A 23937-nucleotide genomic window follows, 5' to 3' on the forward strand; every position below is an offset into this window, starting at 1 on the left:
GGTTATCTGGGTTATGAAGATCTTTTTTGTATAGTTCTTCTGTGTATTCTTGCCACCTCTTCTTAATATCTTCTGCTTCTGTTAGGTCCATACCATTTCTGTCCTTTATTGTGCCTATCTTTGCATGAAAGATTTGCATTAAACCTATTTAATTGATAGATTATTCCTATTCCAGGGTCTCCTAAATTCCACAACTGCATATTCTATTAGGATATCTAACTATTTATCCTGCAATTTTTTGTCCAATTCAACTCATATTCTTTTCCCAAATCTGTTTTCTTCTTATAGTCCCTTTGTGAATGCCACCACAATCCAAAAGTCACCAAACTAGAATCTTAGGTTTTGCCTCTCTCTCCACAAAAAACTATTAGAACTAACAAATGAATTCAAGAAGATAGCAGGATACAAGATTAATATATAGAACTCACTGTTTTACACTAACAGTGAAATACAAAAAACTAAAAAAAATCCAATTTAAAATTGGATAAAAAATAAAGAAACAAACCTAGAAATAAACTTAACCGAGGAAGTGAAAGAACTATTCACTGAAAACTAAAACATTGATAAAGGAAACTGAAGATGATTCAAAGAAATGGAAAGATATACCATGCTCTTGGATTGGAAGAATATTGTTAAAATGGCCATACTACCCAAAGCAATCTACAGATTTAAAACAATCTGTATCAAATTACCCATAGTATTTTCCATAGAACTAGAACAAATATTAATAATCTTTAAATGTATATGGAACCACAAAGAGTCTAAATTGCCAAAGCAATCCTGAGGAAAAAGAACAAAGGTGGAGGTGTAACACTTCCAGACTTTAGATCATACTACAAAGTTACATTAATCAAAACAGTGTGGTACTGGCACAAAAACAGACATATAGGTTAATGAAAGAACAAAGAGCCCAGAAATAAACCCACACACCTACACCTATGACAAAGGAGGCAGGGATATATGATGGAGGAAAGACAGACCCTTCAACAAGTGGTCTTGGGAATGCTGGGGAGCTATATGTTAGTCAATGAAATTAGAACACTCCCTCACATCACATACAAAGATAAACTCAAAATGTTTTAAAGACCTAAATGTAAGACATGCTGTCATAAAACTCCTAGAAGAGAACATAGGTAAAACATTCTCTGACATAATAAGCACCCCAGTGTTCATAGCAGCACTATTTATTTACATTAGCCAAGACATGGAAACAACACAAGTACCCATCAACAGATGACTGGCTAAAGAAGACATGGTACATAAATACAATGGAATATCACTCAACCAAAAAAAAATGAAATATTGCCACTTGTAGCAACATGGATGAACCTGGAGAATATAACACTCAGTGAAGACAGATACAGAAACACAAACATGATGATATCACTTTTATGTGGAATCTAAAACAATAAAACAAAATGAATCTATATACAAAACAGAGACATAGAAAACAAATTTATGGTTATCAAAGGTGAAGGGGAGGGATAAATTAGGAGTATGAGATTAACAGATACATATGATTATATACACAAAATAGGTGAGCAATAAGAATTTATTGTATGGCAAGGGAATAATATTCAGTATCATAATAATCTGTGGGAAAAACTATATAATATGTAAAATAAATACCAAGAATGGAGTGTATAGCCACAGTCACTAATCACCGATGGTGACCCATGCCTGCCTATCTAAATTCTTGTATTTTTAAAGCCAGATCCTTTGTTTTGCCTTTCATAGGTGGCCAGCTTGCAGTGTCTCCACCCCTCTACCTCTTGGACCTGCTTTCCAACCCTTCAACACTCTCACCCTTCTCCCTCCATCAGTCTCCCTCTGGCTCTGCTCCTTCCTGTCCAGCCTGACTTCACAACCATAATATTTTGAGCTATTCCTTCAACTTGGCACCACTTGTTCTGCAGTCTCAAAAAATCTTAAGACCCCCAACCCTGGATAGTTTCAGCCATCTGTACCAACTGCTTTAATACTGGGGCAACTAGGCATTATGGCGAAAATTCATCAACTATAGGGACTGACATTAAGGCAAATTTAGAATCTGAAATCTCAGTCTCCCTAGACAACTCAGTGGTGTTAAATCCATAATCACTGAGTGCTGATCATGTGCCACATTTTTATTCTAAATTACCCCTTTTGTTCTGAAAATGTTTTTGTATCTCTTATCAAAAATTGTTTAATGTAGTTCAATTTCAGAATGAAAGGAATGGGATTATTTTGTGTGCTTAGTTGCTCAGTTGTGTCTGAATTTCAAGTAATGTAAGAGTGGGCTTCCCTGGTGGCTCAGTGGTAAAGAATCCACCTGCCAATGCAGGAGATGCAGGTTTGATCCCTGGATCAGGAAGATCCTGGAAAATTCTATAGACAGAGGAGCCTGGTAGGCTATAGTCCAAGGGATTGCAGAAGAGTCAGACATGACTCACCAACCAACCAACAACAACAATGTTAAAAGTATGTGAAAAATGATCTCCTAAAACGACACTACTACCTGCTTGGTATTTCAAAAATATTCTCTCCATGCCCTGTAACAATGCTATAAACTTATGCAAGCTGTTTTCTCTTCCTGAAATGTCTCTACCTACCTCCCCTGCTTCATGGTTTTCCTATTCATTCTTTAAAACTTAGCACAGTGTCATGCCCTCAGTGAAGACTTTCCTGGCTTTCAAAGAAGAAGAGTTAAGGACTCCATCCTCTATGCCTCAATAATATCCTATGTTGTGTGGCTGTCGCCCATATAAATAGTGAATTCTTCAGAGCAAGGGGTTAGTCTTAACTGAGTTTGGTAAAGGTTAGCACATGGTAGGCAATCAATACACATGTACTGAATCAGTGAATCCTGGGGCCATGGACAACTTAGTTCCTTAATCTCTGACATGTCCTGACATTACAAAGTTAATAATATCACATCATAGAGTTCTTTCAAGAAATAAATTAGGAGACTAATATTCATTAAATCATTTTGAGAAATGGAAAACTGCCTTCCTTCTAGAATATGAACGCTCTAAAGCCCTAAGCTATTCAAGAGGGTTACATCATCCCTAGATCTGCTGTACCACCAAATCATTAAATGCCAATACAACTTCTCTCTCCAAGTATCTTTTTCATCAGCATTAGTGGTTGGCTTACTTTTCAGAGTCAGTTTCATTCTTTTATGAAAGCTGGTGGATATTTGATGAGTTGTAGAGAACTATAAAGGAGAAGGCAATGGCACCCCACTACAGTACTCTTGCCTGGAAAATCCTATGGATGGAGGAGCCTGGTAGGCTGCAGTCCATGGGATCACTAAGAGTCGGATATGACTGAGCGACTTCACTTTCACTTTTCACTTTCATGCATAGGAGAAGGAAATGGCAACCCACTCCAGTGTTCTTGCCTGGAGAATCCCAGGGACAGGAGAGCCTGGTGGGTTGCCGTCTACGGGGTCACACTGAGTTGGACATGACAGAAGTGTCTTAGCAGCAGCAGCAGAGAACTATAAAATGGAGTTTAGGGCAAGTGGTTAGAGGTTGATTTACCAGCTGTCTTCTTCACACGTACTGGCTTTAGTATACAATTTGTTTCTGAAAAACTGTTTGATCTAAGTCACAGATCTTCTGCTCATGAAATATAAAAACTAGAATTTAACTCAGAGTGCTAAGGATCTGTATACTCATTTATTTCTCTAGTAGATTTTTGAAAACTTATAAAAATTCAAAGACAGACAAAAGCAGATAGAATAGCACAATGACCCTCTCCCAAACTTATTTATATCTTTGTCCTGCAGACAAATAGTCAAGTTTCTCAACTGCTCTGTGCCTTAGGGTCCTCGTTGGTATAAAGTGAACTTGGATTATACTCATACTTTTAAAACTGGCTTCATGACGCTCTCTTAGCAACTTCAGGGGTAGTAAGGTACTATATCTTTTTCCCCTCAACAGGAAAATGATATATAGGGGACTCCTAATATATTTGTGCCAAGGATTTCTGTGGATAGGTATTCTGGGAAAAAAAGTCACCAGACAATTTCCAACACTTGTTTCAGCTCTGAAGTACTGTCATTTTACATATTTGATATACACTGAAATAAAACCTGGTAAAAATAACTCACTTTTCTCATCAGGAGTTCAAACATTTTTCAATTCAATCCATATTCAATATAAGAAGTACATGGATGTGTTACAGTGGCTCCTTTTTCATAGACAGTTGCACAATTTTAGATACTCAAAGGGAAAACATATATTAGGGGTTTGAGTCTTCTGAGAAATACTTTTATGTATCTTAGGATTAGGTAAAGTTTGTTTATTCTAGTGAGTCATGAAAGTCTTTCTCTATAAACTCTAGATTACCAGAATTACATTTGTGGAGATAATACAGAATATAAGATGATCTATTTTGGACCTCTTCAGTACTTGAGTTTCACAAATAGGTGAAATGGCAGAGAAAGGGCCAGAAAGGGAACAGCCATTAAAAAGCTCCTAAGAAAGAATAATGAATGTATTTTCTTCTACTAAATTTTGCTGTTCTTTTTCTCATTTCACTCTAAACTGATTACACTGGGAAAACATATTGTTACCTAAGAAACCAAAAATTGTTTAGTCCCCAAAGAGCAGTAAATAAGCAAAGAAGCCAGGAAATTATCATTTGGGAAAAAAAAGAATAGGAAGGCTAAATTACTGGAAAATGCATAATTTTAATCAAGAACTGATTTGTGTTGTTGTTGCTGTTCAGTCGCTCAGTCATGTCTGACTCTTTGCAACCCCATGGACTGTAGCCCACCAGACTTCCCTGTCCTTCACCATCTGCTGGAGCTTGCTCAAACTCATGTCCATTGAATTGGTGATGCCATCCAACCATCTCATCCTCTGTCGTCCCTTCTCCTCCTGCCTTCAATCCTTCCCAGCATCAGAGTCTGCTAACAAGTCTTTCTAACAAGTCTGCTCTTTGCATCAGGTGGCCAAAGTATTGGAGCTTCAGCTTCAGCATCAGTCCTTCCAATGAATATTCAGGATTGATTTCCATTAGGATTGACTGCTTTGATCTCCTTGCAGTCCAAGGGACTCTCAAGAGTCTTCTCCAACACCACAGTTCAAAAGCATCAATTCTTTGGTGCTCAGCATTCTTTCTGGTCCAACTCTCACATCCATACATGACTACTAGAAAAAGTATTGACCATACGGACCTTAGTTGGTAAAGTAATGTCTCTGCTTTTAAATATGCTGTCTAGGTTTGTCATAGTTTTTCTTCTAAGAAGCAAGTGTCTTTTAATTTCATGGCTGCAGTCACCATCTGCAGTGATTTTGGAGACCAAGAAAAGAAAGTCTGTCACTGGTTCCATTGTTTCCCCATCTATATACCATGAAATGATGGGACTGGATGCCATGATCTTAGCTTTTTGAATGTTGAGTTTTAAGCCAGCTTTTTCAATTTCCTCTTTTACCTTCATCAGGGGCTCTTGAGTTCCTCTTCGCTTTCTGCCATAAGGGTGGTGTCATCTGCATATCTGAGATTATTGATATTTCTCACAGCAATCTTGATTCCACCTTGTGACTCATCCAGCCTGGCATTTTGCCTGATGCACTCTGTATATATTTTCATCTTTATAAAATATGTATGGCACGACATGGTGTGTGTATGCTCAGCTGTGTCTGATTCTTTGCAAGCCCATGGACTATAGCCTGCCAGGCTCCTCTGTCCATGGAAATTTCCAGGCAAGAAATACTGGAGTCAGTTGCCATTTTCTTCTCCAGGGGATCTTTCCAACCTATATATATATATATATATATATATATATATTTTTATTCATCTTTAGATATAAGTAGAGAACTATATGGATGTTAATATTAAAAACATGAAGTTGATGCATAGTGAAGTAATTGTTTACTTTTCTAAACATATTTTTCTCAGATATCTAAATGCTATCTGGTTAACTTTCATTTTTAATTATAAAGTGTTTTTAAGATTGCTAACAGGCATCCTACTGCCTTTTCCCATTCAGTTCACTCTCCTACTCCCTGAAAAGACTTTTACATGTATTTTCTTCTTTCCTCAAACACCACCTCCATCTTTCCCATCCTTGTTTCCCATCAAGGTAAACAATGATTACCTTGTTTCCTATATCATTAGGAAATCGGGAATAATTTGATAGTTACTTTTGTATGTTTCCACTTCTCATATATCTGCATCTGTAGCCATATTCTCTGCTTTGATCCCTCTTGATAATCCAAGGACACTATTCTAGCAATTGTCCTTTCTCTCTTCAGAACCATGTTTCTCCTTGTCTACTGGACTATTCATGTCAGGATACAAGTGTACTGCGCTATCTCCCATCTTTAAAAAAGAAACCAAACAGAAACCTGCCCTTAACTCCACATTGCTTTTATTTAGGACCCCATTTTTTTCTGTTCCTTTTTCGCAGCAAAAATCCTCAAAAGAATTGTTTATACTATCTCCAGTGTTTCTCTTCCAAAACTTTCTTTAACCTCTCCAGTGTGGCTGTAGTCTAAACGCACTCCACCAGTGCTTGTCAGAGTCACCAGTAATCAATTCTCAGCCCTCATCTTCCTTGACCTACTTCAGTAGTGTGGGACACAGCCGATTATTCCCTCCTTTTTCCTACATGCTCGTCACTTGGTTTCAGGACAGTACTCTCCATTGCCTCCTGCTTCCTGTCTGTCTGGTTGCTACTTTGCTGGGGCTTCCCTACCTCCCCAGCCTCTAACAGGCAGGAGAGTCCCATACCTTAGTCTGTGGTCCTTTTCTTTCTCTAAACTCATTTCCTCTAGGTCATTTAATCGAAGCTCATGGCTTTAATTAGTATTTATGTACTGATGATATGATGATTTCTGAATTGTATCTCTAGTCTGGGCCTCCCTACTGGACGCTGTAGTGATAAACCTAACTGCCTACTCAGAAAGCCTGGCTGGATGTTCAATAGGGGTCTCACGCTTAACACGTCCAACATCCAAGCTCCCAACTTGCTCCTCTTGTAGGCACTCTCATTTCAGTAAGTGTCTACCATTCTCCTAGTTACTCAGGCCCCAAGCCTTGAATTCTGAAACAGCCTCCTAACTCATGTACCTGTTTCTACCTTTGGCCCCTTTGCTGGTCCCACAAATTGTCTATTCTCTACCTAGTAGCCAAAAGTCTGATGATTTTTACTCCTCTGTTTTAAACACTCCAGTAGCCTTTTATCTCACTCAGATTATAAGTGGCCTATGAGACCATTATTTATAATGGCTTACAAGACCTTTATCATCTGGTCTCATCTCCTATCATCATATTCTTCATTCAGTCTGTCCTAGACATACTGGTCTCCTGGAAGTTACTTGAACCTGCCAAACACACTTCTATCTCAAGGCCTTTGTCCTTGTCACTGCTGTCTCAAATGCTCTTTCCCCAAATATCTGCATGGCATGCTTCCCACCTCCCTCAGGGCTCTGCTCAAATATCACCCTAACCAGGTAGATAATATATAAAACAGCAATGCTTCTCCTCACCATGGCCCTCCTACCCTGCTCTATGTTTCTTCAAAATACTCATTGCCATCTTTATATCATATATTTACTTGTTCATTTATTGTCTGTTTTCCCTCTTAGACTATAAGCTCTAAGATGTCAGGGACTTGATCTATTTTTTTTCACTGCTGTGTGTCTAGTGTCTAGATTAGGGCTTAGCACATTGCACCTATTAGGTATTTACTGAAGAAATGATAAGTTCACAGAGGTCAGATTAAAAATTCTGCCTTGTAATAATTTCACCCAAAGCCTGAAGATGACAAAAAACCCATAGCTTAATTAATTTAGAAAGTGGAGAGTTTGTTTGGTAAGAATTAAGAGTAACTTCTATGAGGTTCAGGTCAGTCTTCTAAAAGAGGAACTATTCCTTCAATGGTATTAGTCTACGGACACTACAAAATATGAACGTGCAAATGTAAATAAATATATGACTGTTATACTTTCAGACAAATAACTCATTTACTGAGCACCAACTTACGTTTTGAAACATGGGTCACCAGACATCAGTTGCATACTAATCCAAACCTAAACATGAGAAAAAGAAACAGCATAATTATAAAAATCTCAAGAGGAAAAGCCACATTCTGTTAATCTATGCACCTTCCACAGTACCTAATCCACTACTGCCTGTTTTAGAAAGTATTAAATACAATGATTACTGAATTGGGTTATATCCAATATTGAATTGCTGCTTTATACAGACATGGGTTAAAACTAATTTTTAGCATTCAAAACTTTGTAACTGCAAAAATAAGAGTGGAAAAGATAGAAATGAAAAGCATAGACTTCACGGAACTTCCCTAGAGGTCCAGTGGCTAAGACTTCACCTTCCAATACAAGGAGTGAGGGTTCAATCCCTAGTTGGGGAGCTAGGATCCCACAGACTTTGCGGCCAAAAAACCAAAACAAAACAGAAATGATACTGTATCAAATTCAATAAAGATTTCAAAAATGATCCATGTAAAAAAAAATTCTTAGAAAAAAAAGGCAAGGGTTTCACCAGTAATTATCCTCTGTGCTGTTCTGGTCTGTTTTATATGTCTTTCCTCCCAGATTCCTGTGTTGTTTAAGTGTCTAGAATGTTTTCCTCCAACACATTTGCCATATGATGCTTCTAGGGGTGCCTGTTGGTAGCCTGCTAAGAGAAGAATGCTTCTGGCCTTTGCTCTAGCTTTGCACCAGAATGAATGCATTAATGTACTTTAAAAAAAATTTTATTCAGCAGCAATTATTTTATAAAGCTTGTACATTATGTGAGGCTTAGAAATATCTGACTTCCCGACACTCCAAGCTATTCAATGCTTTTCACCAAGAGTAAAGGCATTTCCTCTGGAGGATCTCTGTACAAGTTTATCCTGAAGACTAAATGCTTAATCCAAGTCTCCACATGCCTATTAGCAGCATCTGAAATATGAAATGCACAGGGTCATCTATGAAGTTCCCCATTCTAAGAAGCTAAAGAATAAAAGGGCTCAATATTTGGAGAAATCTGGACTCCCATATACTCTGCTGATGGGAATGTAAAATGTTTCAGCCACTTGAAAAAGTCAGGTAGTTCTGCAAAAAGTTAAAAGCAGAGTTACCATGTGACCCAAGAATTCTGTTCCAAGCATATATACTCTTGAATGTATGCCCAAGAGAAAAGAAAACATATGCCTACACTAAAACTTGTATATGAATGCCCATAGCAGCACTGTTCATAACAGCTAAAAAAGTGAAGGACCATTAACCGATAAACAAAATGTGGTATAGCCATACAATGGAGTATTACTTAGCTATAAAAAGGAGCACAGTACTGATACATACTACAGCATGGCTGAACTTTGAAAAACATTATGTTAAGTTCAAAGAAGCCAGACACAAAATACTACCTATTCTATAATCCCATTTATATGAAATGTTCAGAATAGGCAAATCCAGAGAGAGAGTAGGCTAGTGATTGCTGAGGGCTGTGGGGAAGGGCAGAGAGTTGGGGTAAAGTGGGAAGTGACTGCTACTGAGCACATATGAGGTTTCTTTTTTGGGGTAATGAAGATGTTCTAAAACTGATTATGGCAATAGTTGGACACACCTTTGAATACACTAAAAACCATTCAATTGTGTACTTTAACTGGGTGAAATGTATGGCAAGTGAATCATAGCTCAATAAAGCTATAAAAATTTAAAAGTATTCAAAGTCCCTGTCTACTACCAGCTGGATCAGCTTCTCTTTCAAGGTACTAAGTGACTTAAACTAATGTTCTTGCCACTTTCTGGAAAGGAGGAGTTAGCATCTTGTTGAACATCCATCCTGTCCTGAAGCGTACCATGAGGCTACTATTGCAAACACATTTTGGGAAACGTACCAGGCCAAGACCTTTCAGACAAGGTCTCTAAAAATAGCCTCCTCCACGTCCCATATTTTGCTGACATCATAGCAAGCCAACGCCACTTAGCAGCTGACATTCTTAGGAAGGCAGGGAGGCTGTGAGTAAGCACAGGAAGCTGGTCTGCAGACAGAAATTATAATGCAGAGAGCCAAGAACAGTCCCTAGAAAGGTCCTTCAGTTCCTGGAAGTTCAGGTCTGGTTGTAACTTCCCATCCTAGGGCTCTGTGAAATGTCCCTGCATTTGACCTAAAGCTCTCTTTTATAGGAGCTAACCTAAGGGATTTCTATTTCATACAACTAGAGAGTGTTGGCAAAATCACATACAGTAACTCTTTCAGACCTCAGGATCAGCCCCCCTGGGGCAACTATTGAAATTCCCCTTTTATAGAGGAGGAAACAGTGGGGCAGAGCTGAAGTGCTTACACAGGGCTCCAGAGGTCTAAGAACAAACACAGAGCCCTGATGTCATAATCCACCCTCCTGCTACGTGGCTGTAATTATGTTCCCTAAGCTCCCTAAGCCTGTGGCTACTCAAATTCTGGCTGAAAGCTAAAACAATGAAGGAATGAATACCTAGAGTACTATTATTTGGAAATAGTGTTTTTGTGTTTTGTTGGACCAGAACTTAAAGCTTTGCTAATGCTTTTTGAAATGCTATTCTCTAGTTGCTGACTGCCTTTTAAGAATCAGCCATACTGCTATCAAAAAGTCTAAAAACAATAAGTGCTGGAGAGGGTGTGGAGAACCCTCTTACACAGTTGATGGGAATGCAAACTAGTATAGCCACTATGGAGAACAATGTGGAGATTCCTTAAAAAATTGGAAACAGAACTGCTATACAACTCAGCAATCCCACTGCTGGGCATACACACTGAGGAAACCAGAACTGAAAGAGACAGGTGCACCCCAATGTTCATTGCACCTAGATGTCCATTGGCAGATGAATGGGTAAGAAAGTTTTGGTATATATACACAATGGAATATTACTCAGCTATTAAAAGGAATGCATTTGAATCAGTTCTAATGAGGTGGATGAAACTGGAGCCTATTACACAGAGTGAAGAAAAAAAAAAAAGACCAATACAGTATATTAACACATATATATGGAATTTAGAAAGATGGTAATGATGACCCTATATGCGAGACAGCAAAAGAGACACAGATGTAAAGAACAGACTTTTGGACTCTGTGGGAGAAGGAGAGGGTGGGATGATTTGCAAGAATAGCACTGAAACATGTATATTACCATATGTGAAGCAAATCACCAGTCCAGGTTCAATGCATGAGACAGGGAGCTCAGGGCTGTGCACTGGGATGACCCTGAGGGATGGGATGGGGAGGGAGGTGGGAGTGGGGTTCAGGATGGGGGACAGATGTACACTCATGGCTGATTCATGTCAATGTATGGCAAAAATCATTACAATATGGTAAAGTAATTCGCCTCCAATTTAAATAATTAATTTAAAAAAATCAGCCATAGGATCTTATTATGTTCTTCTGGAAATACCAGTGATAATGGTAATAACAACAATAACCTTAACAACAGTCATGATTTGAGAATCTATTATGTGCCAGGCTAAGTGAGTTTGAAAACTGTCAAGTATAGGTAATTCTTTGTCTGCTAACTTCAGACTATTTAGTTTTACTCAGGATTATTTTCCTTTCTTATCATTCGGTAACTCACCGAATTTAGTCAGGTAAACCTAACTAAAATACAGCAAAAGTTTCATCCAGTGAGTTTTACTAGATCCAAGTACTTTTCAAACATTTTCTCCACTGGTCTCATTTAATACTGGCACCAACTCTCGGAAGTGTGTCTTCCCTCTGGGTTCCCCAGGGTATAGAGCTTCTGAAGGTACTTGGAAACAGTAGGGCAGATGTCCAAAGTGAGTTCCACCTGTCACTTCACTTGTGAGAGAACCCAGTGACTTCTATGTGCCCACCACAGCTGTGCTGGCAATCACCTTTTGGGAGCTGGAAACATTGTAAGGCGTTCATTTATGATGCTCCTTCTGCTCAGTAAGCTCTCATGCTGTAGTGGTTGTATGTATTCTTCCCTGAATGTTCTCAGCACCAAAGAGAAACACCTTAGGATCATGAAGGTGAACATCTGTTCCTTTTCAGTGCTTCTGTAATTTGGACTGTTTTTTCCTCCTAGGTGCTGTGCATTTTAGTGGTGTGGCCAGCTTATGATCCTAGTACTGATTCCCATCTTGACCTTACATTGTTTGTTGTTGTTTAGTCGCTAAGTCATGTCCAACTCTTTGCGACTCTGGGCTGTAGCCCACCTGGTTCCTCTGTCCATTGGATTTCCCAGGCAAAAATACTGGAGTGGGTTGCCATTTCCTGCTCCTGGGGATCTTCCCGACACAGGTAATCAAACGCAGAGAGTTCTTTACCCCTGAGCCACCTGAGAAGCCTGACAATATACACCTATGATTATTTAAAGGCAGAGAATCTCATTTGTTGAACATGTAAATCTGGAAATGTGCTTACTTTAAGAATGGAATTGTCCTGTCTTGTATTTTTGGTATCATAGCCTTCCAGTAAACAACGACGAGTGGTATTTCCTGATCCAGCAAACTCTGCCAGGTTTAGATCTGCAAAGCCCAGCTATGAAAAGAAAGAGAATTATATTAATAGAGTATCTAGTAGGCTTCTATCATATTCTCTTTAAAGAAGACAATCAACCCATGTTCTACCCAAGTTGTCTCAAACTTCGGTTATTTGCAGTTTTTGCCAACTTAACAATATCTGTTTTTCTTTGCCTAATATGTCTTAAAACTTGGCTCACTTTTTGTAAAAACGTATGGCTGAGCTTGTGAAGAATCCGCCTGCAATGTGGGAGACCTGGGTTTGATCCCTGGGTTGGGAAGATCCCCTGGAGAAAGGAAAGGCTACCCACTCCAGTATTCTGGCCTGGAGAATTCCACGGACTGTACAATCCATGGGGGTCACAGAGTTGGACAGGACTGAGTGACTTTCACTTTCATTACCTATTTAACTCTTGTCTTCAGTAATATGATCTCTGAAATAACAGATTTGTTTACTCCATATATTTTTCTCTACCCATTAAAACATATAACTGTTGATATAAAAATGTATATTAAACAATGGAAATCACTGCAAGTAGCACACCACATTAAGGGAAATACTAACAGACCAACCTTGATCACTTGCACACACACAGAGAAAACTGATCAGACTCGCCTCTCCCTGTTCTGGTTTGGCTCTATTCCCAGTTAACCACTGGTGACTACAGATAGTTGCAGATTATTAAGTTCTCACTCTCCACCTGAGAGCAAAATGACCTAAGTGTATCACACACTTGCTTTGGTACAAGCTCCTGCTCCTTCACCACCTTACACAATATTTGCCTCACTGGTCTCCCTTGAGCTAAATCTCTCTTTATGAATGAAGCCTTTTTCTTTCCTTCCCCACACCAGCCTTCTCTGCTGTTAACCCAAAAGCTTGGCTCAAATCCATTCCTCCCTCTTATTACTACTCAAGTTTGGGCCCCATTTTCTGCAGCTACCAAAGATTACTGTCTGGTCTTTCCTCTGATGTTGTTCAACTTTATTTCTCATTCCCCAAAATTATCCCCCTTATATCATTATTTTTTGAACAAACTAAATTTATTCTATATCACTAAGTGTATATAGTCTTTTATTAACAAAAAGTGTTTTGAGTTTGTAATTAATTAAGCACATCTCCCTGAATATATAATAAAAAGTATTATACATTTCAAATCCTGTGATGTTTTTTTAAAGGTTCCTGGGATTCTTTTTTCTTTTTTAAAAATAATATTTATTTCTGGCTGTGCTGGGTCTTCAATGCTGCATGGGCTTTTCTCTAGTTGTGGTGTGCAGGCTTCTCACTGTGGTGACTTCTCTTACTGCAGAGCCCAGGCTATAGGTTCACAGGCTTCAGCAGCCGTGGCTCCTGGGCTCTAGAGCAAAGGCTCAACAGTTGGGGTGCATGGGCTTAGTTGGGCTTCCCTGGTGGCTCAGATGGTAAAGAATTTGCCTGCAATGTAGGAGACCTGGGTTCAATCCCTAAGTTGTGAAGATCCCCTGGAGGAGGGCATGGCAACCCAGTCCAGTATTCTGGCCTGGAGACTCCCCATAGACAGAGGAGCCTGGCAGACTACAGTCCATTGGGTTGCAGAGAGTCAAACACGGCTGAGTGACTGAGCACAGCACATGGGCTTAGTTGCTCTGAGGCATGTGGAATCTTCCTGGACCAGGACTGAACCCATGTCTCCTGCACTGGCTGGCAGATTCTTTACCACTAAGCCACCAGCAAAGCCCCCTGCTGTGATTTTAAAATGCCTGCTTTAACACTTTAAAGTGCATATAAATGCATGTATGAATGGCATTCAAGATGAAGATTTTAGGCTGGAGCACTATTTTAGCAGTTTTTAATTGGTACAAAAAGAGTGAAGGAAAGAACTTAAGAGATCAGTTGAAGGACACGAGCTCCAAAGGCGGGAGTCAGAAACACGGTAAGCCACAGTAACTTCTCCCTAACCTTCATGTGATTACTCTGGCCCAAGAGATCAGCAAAAAACCAGGAGATGTCCAGGGCAAAGCCACACCCAGATGAACGTGTGAGGACTTCCGTGGCAGTGTGATCACACATCATCCACATGCCCTGCCATATCATGCCTAGCACATTATGTCATTTCACATATGAGCCTTCCTCTTTGAACCTCCAATATCTTTTCCACCCACACTCTTTGCTGATGTCTTGCCTCCTATTTCATTCACAAATAAAAGCAATTTATTACTTTAAGTAATAACTTAAGTAATAACTTACCCTAAGTGAGCTGGCTGTGCTCCCATCTGAGGTCAAGCACTCTGCTCTTGCCTACTCAAGTTCATTGCTTCAGGGATTCTTCCCTCTCTACTGGATCATTCCCATCAGCACACAAACATGCTGGATTTTCTCCCATCTTAATGAACAGAAGGAAACAAAACCTCACCCCACATCTCTCTCCAGTCCACTGTACTTTTCTGCTGCTCCCCCTTCACAGCAAAACTCCTTGAAAGACATTTGCATTGACTGTCTTGATTCTCTGTCCACGGCCACCTTGTCATTTCCCCTTCACCTCCTTATCTACTCTTCCAGCCACAAGACCCTTTTCCTTGAAAGTGTCAAGACCACCTCAAGGTCTTTAGTACTCACTGTTCTTTTGCCTGACGCATTCTTTCTTAAAGCTTCTCTTAGCACTCTTTCTCCCTCCATTAGGGTCTATGTTCAAATGTCATCTCTCTAAATGGGGCTTCTATGCTCTTCCATTCTAGAGCGTGCCTGCCTCCTCCCTCCCCTCCCCTCTAACTTCATCTGCGTTATTCTTCTTAGTAGTTATCATCACATCATGTATGTACATATTTCGTATCTATTAGTGTATAGTCTGTCCTCCTCACTCAATCCCTCATCAGAATGTAAGCTCCCCAAAGGCAGGGGTTTTTGTCTGTTTTAGTTTACTGCTGTATCTCTTACACGTAAGAGTAGTGCTAGGAACAATGCTTAGCATGTGGTAGGCAATTATATATATATTTTTGGGAAAAAAAAAAACACAACAAAACAGCCCTAAGGCTTACCATCCATTGCCAGAATGCTGGTATTACGGTGTCACTAAGCATAAAGCAAATTAAAAAAAAAAAGAATCTGGTGAGTTCCATGAAGAAAAGCACACTAAGGTCAATGTTTACTGAACACTTTTTATGTGTCTGGCCTTGCTCTAGATACTGAAAACCAGTCATGAACAACACGGGTAAGAACTGTCTTGGGACTTCTCTAGTGGTCTGGGCTTCCACTACAGGAGGCACAGGTTCAATCCTTGGTTGGGGAACTAAAATCCCACAAGCCATACAACATGGCCTTAAAAAAAAAACCCAACTGTCTTGAAAGAGCTTACATTCTAATGAGATACAAGAGTCCATATTTCCTTGTGATTTTCTCTTTGGTTTCACTGAGATAACTGTCTCATTAAAATGGCATAGATACATACATTCTAGGTATAACTGTGATAGATCTTGTGCTGGATAAAGGAAGGCACAATTGTAAGAAAGAGAGTGAAAAAGAACATTTCTCAGTGGGGAGGGATGACTAAGCTGAGTTCTTAATGATACATGAGTTGACAGAAACACGTGCATGGTAGGGAAAACACCAAGTCACAAGGCACAAGTGCTAAAACAGCCCAGCACGCCCAGGAACGTTCAGAGGGCAGTATGTCTGAAGCGTAAGGATGAGTGACTGTGGGTGGGTGGGTGCACGTATAGATGGAAGATCTGTAAACCAACACGAGTCTAATATGCTAGATGGAGGACTTTTCATTTCGTTGTCCTTACAGGCAATAGAGAGCTGCTGGAGGACTAAAAGTGGAGGAAGGATATGATATCGTTGAATTTTAGAATGATACCCCTGGCAATAATACAGAGAATGAACTGGAGAGAGACAACAGAGGAAGAGAACAAAAGATAGGAGGCCAATGTGTGTTTTAAATAAGAAATAATGAAGGTATAATCTAAGGCAGTGGTCTTGGGACTAGAGAGAAGAGATGGTTTCAAAAGCTTTTTATAAGTGAAAAATGAAGATTTGTCAATCACAGCAGACTCTTTTTTTTTGGGCCTACCCACCATTTAATGCCTTGGTATTCTTTGCTAGCAAGCCGTGATTTTATTCAAGTATCCACTCTTAGCTCATCCGTGTGCACAAGGAAAGCAACCCAACTCCAGATGATAGTTCAATTGTGATTAGTCTAAGCTGACCATGGCCATCCATTCCTACTGCCCATGACTAGTTTGGGAGGGGGCATATGATCCAGCTGTCGCCAATCAGAGGTACAGGGAAATCCTCTGGCGGCCATCTAGGAAGTTTTCTCACTTAAAAAAGACATAAATGGAGAAAGCAGCTGGGCTTTGTTACATGTGAATATGTTGACTAAAACCTGAGCAGCTAGCTACCTCCTGATCTTGAAGGGACGAGCCAAGGACAAAGCCATCACATAGAGAATGTAAGAAAAAAAAAATATAAAACAAAATAACATGGGTTCTTGATAGTCTCTAGTCAGTGAATCCTGGAGAAGCTCTATCTCCTATCTGCCTGTTTTGTGAGATTAAAAAAGCCTCTATGTGAGGGGACTTTTCTGTTACTTGTAGCAAAGAGCATCTGAATTGACATTGCAACCAACCAGTTTTAGGGAGATGGGTAATTTGACAGTTGAAACTAGTGCCCTGGTTCTTGGCTTAGATGACTGGATTGAAGGAGACACCATCACAGGGGCTGGAAATACAAAAGGAGAGTGGGGAGTTCCCTGATCACCTAATGGTGAGGATTCTGGGCTTTCACTGCTGTGGCCTGGGTTCAATCCTTGGTGGGGAAACTGAGAACCCACAAGCATCATGGTGTGACCAGAAAAAAAAAGAGGAGTATGTGGTTTAGAAAATAAAGAGGTTTAGAAATAAAAGACAGTATGTGGGTTTCTGGTAGTAGTATTAATTACTAATTCCTTCTATCTAGCAAAAAGTGAGCACATTCATTAGTAATTCCATATAAAAGTATAAAAGACAGTATGAAGTGAAGTGAAGTGAAGTGACTCAGTCGTGTCCGACTCTTTGCGACCCCGTGGACTGTAGCCCGCCATGCTCCTCTGTCCCTGGGATTCTCCAGGCAGGAATACTGGAATGGGTTGCCATTTCCTTCTCCAGGGGATGTTCCCAACCCAGGGATCGAACCCAGGTCTCCTGCATTGCAGGCAGACGCTTTATCCTCTGAGCCACCAGGGCAAAGACAGTATAGAGAATGCTAAACGAGCACAGAGTGGGGAGTCCTATTCCACTGGGGGTTGGGTGGGAATGAGACTACATCCTGGGGAAACCAAATTAACAGTTGCTATTGTTTAATGCAAACCAGAGATTGTCTTCTAGCAAGGAAGTTTAAACTTAATGACATCCCATAATCAGCATTTATAAAGAATATGCCTATAATTTATTGTTGGATCCAACTATTTAATCTCCAAATTGCTCATTTTAAAACATCCATGCTTGAATAGCAATTAGAAAAGCAAACCATTTAATATTTAGGCTTATAAATAGCAATGAGGGATATTACAAATTCCAAAAGAGTTAAAGAAGACCAACTTACCTTTGCATAAGCTTTTCCACCTTTTAATTCCTGCCAAAGATAAAAAACACTATAAGGATATCATACGACTAATGATTTAAAATTAAATATATGTCAAATAGTTTTGAGGTAGGTATTTATTTATATGCTGGCAAATCCAGTCCAGTGTTCTTGCCTAGAGAATTCCATGGACAGAGAAGCCTAGTGGGCTACAGTTCATGGAGTCACAAAGAGCTGGACATGACTAAGCAACTACACTTTCACTTCAAGTATAAACTAAAGTTCTGATGATCTTAAATCCAACTATTTGGATGTCCCACACCTCCCTCTGGCAAGTAACCAGAGTTTTTATTTAGAATTTAACTTAAATTTGAAGGAGACAAATGGTGAGAAGACAAACTAACATTTAATCTATTTGCTGAAGAAGAAACTGCCGAAAAGTGTTCTGGACACATTGCAATAACCTGAATCACCAAAGAAAGGTTAAATTATTTACTTAATTAAGCATATTAATAATACATTGCACAAAGATTTCAACAAGAGTGGAGATCCCCACCCCAGAGACAACCACTGTTAGCAATTTTTAGATGTGTATATGTGTATGTGTGTGTATATATATTTATTCCCCTTTTACTCAGATAAAGTAAGGTATATGTATTATACTAACATAATACATATACATAATACATATACCTTAACATAATACATATACCTTACTTTTTCCCACCTAAAACATATAACATTGTCCCATGGTAATACAGTAGAAACTTCCTTGTCTAACTCTTATCTAATGTGAACAAAACTGGCAAAAGTGAAAAATAATAAAAATATATATACATGTCTTAACACTTTACTTTAAAATATATAAACTACATTAATTTGCCAAATCCCTCAATTTGGGACATCACACAGATACAAGATTTAAAATGCTGAGACACTGCTTATCACACAGTATATACTCTGTACATGTGTTTGCTGAATGGAGTTATCTTCTTATCCTTCATAAACCAAGATGCACAATGCATTATGTACCATTTCCATCTTTAAAGGGGTGAACTTAAATAAGCTGAGAGCTAATCTATGGTAAACTCTATTGCTCATGAATATTTGCTATCCCTCCCCTTCTCTGCCCCTTTAGTCATGCCACCAGGTGTACTCCATTATGAATTACCAAGTTTTCCTTTATTATAAAGTTACTGTCGTATCTGTAATAGTGCCTTTCTTTAACAAAGCAAAACTTTTTCTAGATAATCCTAGTCTCTACTAGATAATTCTTTTCTTTGCTCCCTTCTACAGCCAGATTTTCCAAAAGACTTACCAAAATTTGCTGTACCCTACTCTCTCTTCAAAGTAACTCTAATTGGGTTTTTGCTCCTTGTCCCTCTGCAGTGGCTCTTAAGATTACCAATGAACTCCATTTTTATTAAAGCCCAAGGCTTTGGCTTCATCTTACTTAATTCCAAAATAGCTCTCTGCCTCCTTCTTAGTAAGATTTTTTTTCTAGAAACTTCCAAGGTGCTACAATTGTCTACTTTTCTTCTTACCTCCCCGGCTACTTCTCACTCTCCTTTGTAAGACCTACTACTCCTTTATTCAACCTCTGTAGAAAGTATGCTAGCTGCATCCTAAATATACATTCTTTCCCTCTCCATTATAATAGAATCCTCTATTTTTAGCTGGGCTTTGGCTACCCAAAATAAAGTAACTGACTACATTTTTCACTTTCTTTTTGTACTATAGCAGTGTCACTAAGATCTGGCCAAAAGTATATGAGAAATGATATATATGAATTCTTGCTCCTTTCTTGTACTTGCTAAGTAATTTAATACCACTTTTAAGTGTTTGGTCTAGGGCCTCTTGTTTTCTCTATCTACACTTTCTCGCTGACCTATGCCATTCAGGTCTATGGCTTTAAATAAGAATTGTATGCCGACAACTCAAATCTTTAGTCTGAACTTCTCCTCTGAGTTCCATATTAGTATTTTAAATGCCTACATGAGATGTCCACTTGATGTCTCATGTGTGCTCAGCCACTTCAGTCACCTTCAACTCTTTGTGACCCTATGGACTATAGCCCGCCAGGCTCCTCTGTCTATGGAACTTTACCAGCAAGAACACTGGAGTGGGTTGCTATGCCCTCCTCCAGGGGATCTTCCTGACCCAGGGATTGAACCCAGGGCTCCTACATTGCAGGCAGGCTCTTTACCTGCTGAGCCATTGCGGAAGCCCCTGATGTCTCATAGACACTTCAAGTTTAACGTGGTCAAAATAGGTCTACTGATCTCTATTCATCTGCCCCCCCCCAAATTGCTCCAATGCATGTCTTTGCTATTTCAATAAACAGCTGAATCATCTACCCATATGCTCAAGAAAAAGATCTAAGAGTTATTCTCAATTTTGTTTCCCACATTCACCATACCCAATCCATTAGTAGGGGGCTACCTCCAAAATACATCCTGAATCATACCACCTCCACTGTTATAACTCCATGCCAAAACATAAGCGTTCCTCATCCAAACTATCCCAATCACTTAAGTGGCTTCTGCAATTCACCCTCCACACAGCAGCAAAAGTCATCTTAGAAGATCATGTCTCTCCTTTTTAAAATCCTCAAATTGATTTCAAATTACAAACAAATGTATTCCAAATATACAATTGGAATAAAACCTAAACTCCTATAAAGCCCTGCTGATCCAGTGCCTCCAATCTCATCACCAAGAACTTCCACTTCCATGTGTTCCATGTTCCAGCTAGGCTGGTGGTCTATCTTTAAACATGTTAGATTTGTTTTTTGTTTCTTGTGAACCTGCATGAGGTTCACAACACTTTTGAACACGTGGCTCAATATCTTTCATCAGTTTTAGAAGATTCTCAGCCACAATCTCCACAAACTCACCTCTCTTTTCAGGGCTCCATATATGTCATATATATGTCAGACCTTTATATTGTTTTCTGTGTCTTACACCCTGTTCTGTGCGTCCCACACTTATATTTTCTTTCTTCCTTTATAATTTTTTAAAACTCTTTTATTATGGAAAATTTCAAACATACACAAAAGTGGAAGAAGTAGTATAATAAATCCCCATGAACCCATCAATTAGCTTTAAGAATTATCAACACTTGGCCAATTTCATCTTATCCGTATAATTCCTTATCTATCTCTTGTTGTCTCTCCATTTTTAAAAAATAGTAGGTCCTTGTTGGGTTATTTATTTTAAATATAGCAGTGTGTACAAGTCAATCCCAAACTCCCTACTGATATTTTCTTCTGTCTTATTTTCCAATGTGTTCTTCAGTTGTGACAAACCTGCTGTTAAATACATTTGTTGAGATTTAGTTTCATTTACTTAGTTTTAAATTGTAGTTACTGTATTTTTCAGTTCTAAAATTCAAGTTTTAAAATAGTTTCAAGTTCTCTTATTTTCCATACTCTTGACTAATTATAATTATTGTAGAAAGTTTATTACATCTTCTCAAATATGTATCTCCCATGGGTTTGTTTTTATCATCTTGTTTTCCTTTTGATTTTGGTCATGCAGTCATGTCTTTTTGGATGCTTGGTAACTTTCTGTGCGTGATAACTCGAAGAAATAATTTTAGGCTCAGAGTAATGTTATTCTCCTCCAGAGAAGATACAACATTTTTTTCTGGTGAGTAGAAAAGTCAACCTATCACTTTCATTTAAGCAGTGACTAAGCTGATTGGAAGCTGAATGTCAATTTTTGTAAGGGTTGATCTACAGCCATTATACTCATTTTTCTAGGCTGAAACTCTTACAGAGTCCCAACTAGAAACTCAGGGTATTTACCAAGGCTCCTTCTGTGAGTGGGCTCTGGACTCCATTTTTGTTGCCTTAGTCCTGTAAAATTGCCAGCATCTTAGCTCAGCTTCTTAGTCTCTCCATCACTGCTTTTGGCTTAGCTCCTTAGCTGCTGCTTACAAATTAGCAACTGCTCTGAGGGTAAAACCAAGGCCAAATGTCAGGCTCATGTCTTTATGCTTCCCTGGTCTTTGATTCTAAACCTCTTAAATCCTTGCTGAAGGCAGCTTCTAATGCCTTCAAGCAGCTATTTTTAATATTTTGTATAGTTCTTCGGAAAAGTTCACCCTTCTCAGAGGGAAGGGTGGCCTGGTAACAAGCTAGTCCATTAATTTGAGAAGCATAAATTCCCAAGTTTATTATAATTTTAGGGTCTGCTATGGATTTAACTGTGCTCTCCCCAAAGAAATACTGAAACCTTAATACGCAGAGCCACAGAATATGACTCTATTTGAAAATAGAGGAGGCTTTACACAAATAATCAAGTTAAAAATGCAGTCCTAATCCAATATGACTGGTGTCCTAATAAAAAACAGGAAATTTGAACACAGACACGCACAGCAGGTGGATGATACAAAGACTCAAAGGGAGAAGACAGCCATGCATCTGGAGTGATACAGCTCCAGGTCAAGGAAAGCCTCAGACTAAGAAACTAAGAGAAAGGCATTGAACAGTTTCTTCCCTTCTTGCTTTCAGAGAGAGCATGGCCCTACTGACATCTTGATTTTGGACTTCTGGCCTCCAGAACTGTGAGACAATAAATAAATTGTTTTAATCCACTCAGTTTGTGATACTTTGTTGTAGCAGCCCTCACAATCTAACAAAGGGGTTTTTTACTTTCAGGGCTTCCCTGGTGGCTCAGACGGTAAAGAATCTGCCTGCAATGAGGGAGGGTACAGGTTCGATCCCTGGATTGGGAAGATCCCCGGGAAAAGGGAATGGATACCCACTCCAGTATTCTTGCCTAGAGAATTTCACAGACAGAGGAGCCTGGCGGGCTACAGTCTGTGGGGTCGCAAAGAGTTGGACACGACTGAGTGAGTGGCAATCTGTACAGTTAATTTTATGTGTCAACTAGACTGGGTCATGGGGTGCCCAGATATTTGGTTAAACATTGTATCTTAAAGTATGTTTTGCAATGCAGATAGTATTTATACAGTTGGCTTTACTAATTTTTCTTTACGGGTTCTCACTTTTACATAATAATTAGGATAAGGTACAGTAAGTTCAGTAAGTACTTCCATATACCAAGCATGGTAAGAGAATACTAGTGGTTCACCAGTATCTGTTCTTTCCTTCTTTAATGTTGGAATCTGACAGTCACTCAGGTAGAGACTACATTCACAGCTTTTCTTCTAGTTCGCTGTGATCATGTAACTAAGTTCTAACCAGTATGAGCACTTTTGAGTCATGCCCTAAAAAGGAATGCATTTGTTCTCTCGTTGCTTTTCCTTCTTTCTCACTGGTGGAGAGATAACAAGACTAGAGCAACTTCCTTGGATCTAAAAATGGGCATCATACAGTGAGGATGTCACAGCTGCTCTACCAGCCCTGGATTCCTTGGCTATTACCTGAGAGAGACATATACTTCTATTTTAAGTTTACAATGTACTACATTGAAACAATCTGAGATTATAATTTTTATAGATTATTGGTAATATGCTTCAACTTAGTAAGCAGAAATGACATTTATTTATTTATTTTTTTAAGATTCAATGATTTTTAATACAGTTGCAAAGTTGTGAGATCCTCACCACAATCAATTTTAGAACATTTTCGTCATCCCCTAAAGAAACCCCATATCCATTACCTGTCCCTTCCCATCCAAAGTCCACACTCCCCAGCCCCGAGCAACCTCTAATCTGCTTTTTGTCTCTACAGATTTGCCTATTCTGGACATTTCGTATAAGTGGAATCATACAATCTTTGGTGACTGGCTTCTTTTATTTACCATATTTTCTCGTCATTCTTAAGTTTTTTGGAGTATAGTTGCTTTACAATGTTGTGTTAGTTTCTGCTGTACCGCAAAGTGAATCAGCTCTGTCTATACATATATCCCCTCTTGTTTGGATTTCCTTCCCATTTAGGTCCCCACAGAGCGTTGAGTAGAGTTCTC

General features: G+C 39.1%; 1 protein-coding gene across 1 annotated transcript in view; it reads right to left on the bottom strand.

Annotated features, from left to right (window-relative positions):
* Positions 1-23937, bottom strand: part of EEIG2 (EEIG family member 2) — an 82619-nt gene that overhangs the window by 17765 nt on the left and 40917 nt on the right. The window contains exons 3-5 of the mRNA XM_002686161.6: positions 18023-18052; positions 12368-12484; positions 7981-8027 (exon numbers count right to left, since the gene is read on the bottom strand). Of these exons, the coding sequence (XP_002686207.1) occupies positions 7981-8027; positions 12368-12484; positions 18023-18052 (194 nt within the window). The remainder of the gene's footprint in view (positions 1-7980; positions 8028-12367; positions 12485-18022; positions 18053-23937) is intronic.

The sequence above is a fragment of the Bos taurus genome, chromosome 3 (genome assembly GCF_002263795.3).
Source record: "Bos taurus isolate L1 Dominette 01449 registration number 42190680 breed Hereford chromosome 3, ARS-UCD2.0, whole genome shotgun sequence".
NCBI lineage: Eukaryota > Metazoa > Chordata > Mammalia > Artiodactyla > Bovidae > Bos > Bos taurus.